The 7,191-nt window shown below is 42.5% G+C and overlaps 1 protein-coding gene across 6 annotated transcripts in view; it reads right to left on the reverse strand.

The window, feature by feature from the left end:
- LOC111867986 (gamma-aminobutyric acid receptor alpha-like) overlaps nucleotides 1-7,191 on the reverse strand; it is a 167,150-nt gene that overhangs the window by 96,733 nt on the left and 63,226 nt on the right. For 4 of the 6 annotated variants that reach the window (XM_033752894.1, XM_023858258.2, XM_023858255.2 and 1 more), the window contains exon 2: nucleotides 688-868. The exons of the other annotated variants lie outside the window; for them this stretch is intronic. In XM_033752894.1, the coding sequence (XP_033608785.1) occupies nucleotides 688-827 (140 nt within the window). In that variant the 5' untranslated portion in view covers nucleotides 828-868. The remainder of the gene's footprint in view (nucleotides 1-687; nucleotides 869-7,191) is intronic. 6 annotated transcript variants of the gene reach the window in all.

Raw genomic sequence — 7,191 nt, forward strand, 5'->3', positions numbered from 1 at the left:
ATTTTTAAAACAAAATCGAAATCAAAGATGACTAATACTAAAAATTAAAAGTGTTTTTAAAATTATTCTTGTATCCTGAATTCTCTAGGGCGATCACTATAAAATAGTCTTAAACGGCTTAGAGTTAAAACGTAAAGAAAATTTCCCGGCTGCTCGCTTTGAAAAACTGGCGCCCCGTTTGAAAAACTCCCCTACGCCCCCTTGCCTATATACAGTAAATCCTCGCTAATCCGGACTGATTACGGGGGAGGTGGTGATCCGGATTAAGAGACAATCCGGATTAGTGAATTAAAAGGCAACCCTAAAAGACAAGGAAAACTTAACAACACAAATAAATGGAAAAGTTAATGATATAGGCTGTGCTGATAAAAATAACAAAATATCACTCTAGAGCCTTTATTTAAAAACTACAAAATGACAATACATTTATTCATTGATAGAAGACTCAGAAGATCTACTTATTTTTGAACGTTTTAATGCAAGTTTGAAGAAACTGTCCGAAATTTTGTCTGATCAGACAAGTGACTCGTCTGTCTTCCTAAATATCATGCTTTTTTAAGAATGTACCCAATTGTGAACGACATATTTCGTTTTTCATATATCGATTCGGATTATCGAGAGTTCACTGTATTGCGTTTGTGCATGTTTTCAACTGATGTCACGTGTTACAGTAACAATGTCACCAACTGTGATGTTAGAATGCTGCTGGGACTTAACGGCTGCAGTGCGAACGTGTCAAGGAGATGAATACTGGCCAGCAGAATGATAACGACTGCCGATGCAGGCACCACCGATGAAGTCCTTACTTCGTAACCAAGTCGTTCCATTCTTCAGTTTGAACCAATTCTCTGTTCCTTACAACTGGTACCTGCAACAGAAACACATGCGGCCCGGTAACTTCAGTTACTCTATGAGTCAGGGTACGCCATATTTTGTGTAGGCAACCTTACGGAAAGAAATTTCTCTGTAAGTACGTTCGGTTTTCCCACTGGCGTATGAATACCGGAATGATGTTGAAGATAAATCTAGTAATTTCGTAATAATGACGTAACTATTTACGTCACTGACTGATGATAATCTCAGAGAACTGAGAAAAGCTACGAAAGCCCGAAATCAGAATAGCCCTTGTCTCAGACAGGATTCGAACCGAGTATAACTCAGCCCACATCATCAATGCAACTCCATAGAGCGAAGTCCTTCTTCGTTACATGATAGTCGATCAGAACTCTTCTAGAAATTTACAGATTTACACGAATCCGAATGTTCATAGCAGCCGGCCATTTTACTCTGTCACGAGGTAGGTGGGATACATTTCAATATTATCCGCTCATTTAAGCCTAGATTTACCAAGTGGTCTCTTCCCATCAGATTTTCCGAATGCAATTTTACAAATTGTGACATGACGCCTGAAAACAGGAATATGATCATCTGCTAGGTGGCGATTCACTAAGCACATTGCCATGGCAACGAAGAACAGACCGTTGCTGGACAACGGTTTGGTAATCACGCGTTTCCGTGGCAACGAATAAACACAGAAAAACAGGGGAAGTGGAAGACATGATGATCTGTATTCGGTCCGCATGAAGTTAGCTCGGTCCGAGATTTAGACCTACAGAGCGAGAATTCGAGAGACTAGAGACTCTTCAAGATTTAGACAACAGTCGGAAAGATTCCTTAAACAGACATCGTTTGGAAGGAGTTCAATGTGTGAGCTGTTGTAATCAACTGTATTTGTAATAGAGTCGTCCAATAAATCCAATCATCAAATCTAGAACCCACAATTATTAGTCACGCTACGTGACAATATATTTCTCCTACCTCATGCGTGTTGTATTCCTCGCCTATCCCATCTTGCTTCACTTGATGGTACTAAAAATATGAAGCCCCCCCAGTAAGCGATTCTGTCGTAGAGATGGAAGAGAGAAGTTCTCTGGATTATGATGCCATGTAGACTGGTAGATAGCCGATATTTCGAAGAAACATATTGTTTCTCTTTTCAGGGTCGAAGAGCAAACCAACTAAATAATTAGCAGAATCTTCGTGAATACTTGTTTGACTTACTCTTCGACCGTGAATATGGAGGCAGTAATTTCCCCTGAAACATAAGCAAACTTCTATCCTCCTGCTATTAATTAACACTACAACAGTGAAGGGTCACGGAATGGACGGCCACAGAATTGAGGTTAGATTTCCGGCAGAGGAAATTGATTTTTCTCTTTTCCGCAGCGTCCACACCTGCTCTGGGCCCAACCCAGTCTCCTATCCGGGGGTAAATCGACAGGGGCGTGAATCTGACCGCTCACCTCCATGTACTGCCGACCTTCGCTTTCCTAATCATATTTACTTACTTTCTTACTCATAGAGATGAGACCTTGAGAAGTCGCCAATTTTGCAGCTACTCAAGAATTTCTCAGCATTTTATGGGACCCGAAGGTTCATTACCGTGTTCACAAGAACCCTCAACTGGTCCGTATCCTGAGCCAGATCAATCCAATCCATAAGATCCCATCCTACGTCTTGGTCTTCCATGTCACGCTGTTTCAATTAACTAAGCACAGAGACAACTTCCGGTACATCAAGTCCAAATTTTACAAATTCAGAAAAGAATATATTTTATAATGGTATGTCTTGAAGCAGGTAACATATTGCAAAATAGAGTTGTGCAAAGTTGCTGTAAATGCATCATGTTCGCAAATTCGCGATGAAATCTGTCGTAAAGCCTCTACATTAGCGTCTGATCCTTCCCTCCACTTCCCCTCATGCGCAACGCAGAAGTCAGGTGTAACACAGGCCTGTATGACTGTGTATATGTAAACGTCTATATTTACACAGTCTAGCCCGGAGACCTCAGTCCGTACAGCGACTGGCTACGAGCTGGACTGCCGGGGTTCAATTGCTGTCAAGGGAAAGAGATTTTTCACTACTCCACAACGTCCAGACCAGTTCTTGGGCCCACCCAGCGTCCTATGTATTCTTTATCTGGGGACTAAGACAAGAACGTGAAGCTAATCACTCACTTCCATCTAGAGCTGAGATCAAGAATGAAGGAAATTTACCTCCAGTCCCACATACGTCTTCGTGAAGTGGTGTTTAATTAATTAAACACGTGGAACAATTTACCCTTTTTTCACGTTTAGGACCTCGATATAAGGTGGGTGTTGAGGGATGGCCTCCGTACCAGCATTATAAGTGAAACTGATGTTTATATAATCTTGTATCTAGTCATGAGTTCGACACCTAGACTTACTGACTGACTGACTGACCGCAATGTGACTTTGACAGTTCAGTGCAATGCCGTGGGAGCGATTTGGTTGGTGAGTGAGTTAGTTACAGAACCGCTGCAGTTCAGTCGTTGTGAGCTGTTGCTCTGTGAACCTGGTAGCTGAGGCACGGGGATAGTTCGAGAACCCACAGTAAGGGAAACGGTCCGTCGTTGAAAGCCGTTACCAGGCAACGGCTAGTGAAAACTGTAACAGACTGAGAACACTAGTCTGTGTGTGATAGTGATTTGTAAAGTATAGTCACAAGTTGTGTCTTAACGTAGTCAATGAATCCAATTAGCATTCCAAATCCCGTCTAAAGTCACTCATTTTTTTTTCTGTGGCGCTACAGCCCCAATTTGGGCCTAGGACTACCTCCATGAAACTCTCCGTTTCACTTCGGTTTACTAGATCTTACACATTCGACAGGACTCCTTGGGCGAGTGAACAGCTGGTCGCAAGGCCTCTACCTGTAGACAAACACAGAAAAACGCACACAAACATCCATGCCCTGAGTGGGATTCGAACCCACGATCCCGGCTTCCGAGCGAGTGAAGACAGTGCATGCCTTAGAACGCTCGGCTACCGTGACCGGCAAAGTCACTCATACACGTGATAATAATTATGTACCGACTGATGTCCGTGCATGAAATATGAGATACATTTCAGACTGTGATTGAAGGTGTGAAAAGGGTGCTCGTTAAATGCTGCTGTCCGAACAAAACAGTCCCAAGTTTACGGAAATCAGAAGCATGCAAACCTCTTCATAGCGGTCTGTGGCATTACCCTCTGCACCTGCGCACTACAGAAGGGGACGTTTCAGTAGTCTTACAATGTAGCTGAAACATGTCACAAAATCTGTACGGCATCAAACACATGTACTGGGGGACATGACACAATCTTCTGTATATCCCAATGCGCAGTATAACGAAGCCTTGCTGTACAGAATTCTCATGAAATTGTTCAACACACCCCTACACTTTCCTTCAGTAATTAAATTTAGTCATGAACGTTCCACCTTTCAACATAAAAAGTAAAGTTTTCCCTGTGCTTAACAAATTAAGCTCCACGCCATGAAGGCGTATGGTGGAGTGGATGTATAGATCCACATTTTCTTGGCCTCGGCACTAGCTGTAGGTGAGTGGTCAGCTTCACGACCCGCCCGCTTTATTCCCGGAGAAAGAGCTCCAGGTACACATTGGATAGGAAGTTGGGTTGGCTCTAGATCCGGTCTGGAAGACGTGGAAAAAAATCTTGATCCTACCGGGACTCGAAGTCCGACCCCTCGGTCTTACAGTCCGTAACCAGTCGCTATTGCGACTACGTTATCCCGGATCCTACATTTCAACGTCCTGAAAATTAATCTATAATTCCAGGGTGAATATAATTTTATTGCAATCAGATCTACCAGTATAGCGAATCGTTATAATTGCTCGTCGAATTTCGGCAACGGATTTTTTTTTCTTCAGATGAATCCATCTGTTCTTCTTACGATAAAATACAAAATATAACAAGAATACAGTTTGAACAGAGTTACTCTGGGATTATTGGAGGCCATATATTTGTTAAATATACTGCCTCTATCTTCAGGGAAAAAGAAGGTAAAGACTGTACTTTCTTCTGAAAAGTTTCTACTCTCCTGCCAAATTTTATAAGACAAAAAATGAAACTTCATTACTTTGAAAACTTCCTATTTTGTGAAGGTGAACCTGGTCTGTGTCCATATAGAAATCAATTTTTGCATGTTATTATTAACGAATAATGACCATGAAATCTTTCATAATCTAAAGGCTTATTTGCTAGTTTCATTATAAACAATTTTAATTAGTTTAATTAACTTCATATAATTTATTAATGAAACCCTTCGCCGTCACCAATTATGATTCCATTACATGAAACTTTTAGAAATTATTGATTGGTATGAAACACGGGGCAAGTTCGGGTACAGTTTTGTGTTAGACAGGACTCCTTTGGTGCGTAATAGCTGCACTCTTCAAAGTAACACTCAGCATGTTTTATGATGCAGTCTAAATTATAAACGGATATTCTCTGCCGGGTGTTAATCCACTTTTTCGCTGAATAATTCAGCAACTAATGCCAATTTCGGGTGAGTAACATTTCAATAGAAATTCCTCAGCTGTCCTTGATACGCTGATGAACATAAGCCTACGTTAACCGTGAACGGACAGAGCTGAGAAGGGTGGCTCAGTCGGTAAGGCTTCTGATTGGTGCCTTTGGTCCATCCGTTTTCATAAGCGATATCGCAATAGGCCACAGAGCTTGGGGTGTGACCTCACAGTTCCCTAATTTTGTTTCCCACCGTTCCAGTGTCTTTCTACGGGTCATTCGTCTGATGGTTTTGGCGACTCAATTGAGTGCCGTTTTACATGCTGGATCCCGAGTTACTTGCCACAGTTTCCTCAACCTCCGCTTATGTTTCAGCAAACTTTCCAGACCAGGCATGTCCTTATTAAGGTCCGAGAGTGTAATTTTGCTTGTCGATAGCCTATGCGCAGACGCTACAGAGGCAGTAAAGTCGCGGGTCGCTTTATCGGCTTCTTCCTCCGAGTTAATTTGGATTCTAGGTGAAATTAATTCAGACGCCGAGCTCTGAAACCGCTTCCAATCTGTGAATTTGTCAACTGGCTCCGAAAGATTCCTAGTTTTATCATGATCTAGCAAGTGGAAAGCAATTGATTGGTGATCTGAATGCAGAATATCAGAGACAATGACTTCGCACGTCACCATTTCCCGTAAGAGAGTAATGAGTGGGACATTGTGGTGCTGAAATTTCAAATTCATTCATATGCAGCAAATTCAGCAGTTTCACGCCTGATGGATTGGAAACACCACTATTCCAAAACGGATATCTAGCATTCAGATATCGACTTATGTCTAAAGCTTAAGAGCTCAGTGATGTCAGCATCATTCCAGGTGTGGCATGGGGACTTGTACACTGCTACAAGCAGCACTTCGCTATTACCCATCGGTATGCAAACCCCTGTGGCCTCTTTTGAAACAAGCGGAGGCAGGTCTACATGTTTGTGGGGAATGCCTCTACTCACTGCAACAGCAGTTCCGCCTTTTCTTCCAGGGAAGCAGTCAGTACGATAAAAGTGATAATTTTGAATAAAATATCTATCATGGGGTTTGAGATTTGTCTCTGAAAGAAGAGCCACATCTACGTAGGTCGTACTGAAAGTCATGAGCTACAATTTTTTATAAAGTAACATGCTTTATTATTGACAAACCAGATGCACCACCTCAATCTACAGACCTTTCTTTATTTTTCCACATAATCGCCACTTCTTTGTACACATTTCTCCCAGCGTTCTGGGAGTTTGAAAATTCCCCTTCTGTAAAATTCCGTTCCAGCCATCCGAAGACACTCACGCACTGCTTTGTGAATTCAGCGTGCTTCTGGAAGTGTGTGCATGGGTGCGAGCAATGTTCGAAGATAGGTGAAATATTTTAAAGATGGGAACACCAGCATCGAAGATGAGCCTCGGAGCGGTCGTCCTTGAACAGCCTCAACTGAACGCAACAAGGAAAGAGTGGATGAGATCATTCAATATGACAGGCGTGTGACTGTGGGCACAATAGCCCAAAAAATTTGGAATAGGGCACAGTGCAGTACAGGAGATGATTGAAAGCTTGGGCTATAGGAAAGTTTGTGCTCGTTGGGTCCGCGGTTATTGGCCGAAGACCACAAAGGTCACATTGGAAGCAATTGCAAAGATGGGGTGGGAAGTTGTTCCACACCCCTCCTATAGCCCTGATCTGACACCCTCCGACTGCCATCGTTTCCGATTTGTGAAGGATCAGCTGCGTGGACAACGTTTTGAGACAAGGGAGGCAATTCAGAAAGCAGTGCGTCAGTGTCTTCGGATTGCTGGAACGGAATTTTACAGAAGGGGAATTTTCAAACTCC

Source organism: Cryptotermes secundus, unplaced genomic scaffold (genome assembly GCF_002891405.2).
Source record: "Cryptotermes secundus unplaced genomic scaffold, Csec_1.0 scaffold508, whole genome shotgun sequence".
In the NCBI taxonomy this organism is placed as follows: Eukaryota; Metazoa; Arthropoda; class Insecta; order Blattodea; family Kalotermitidae; genus Cryptotermes; species Cryptotermes secundus.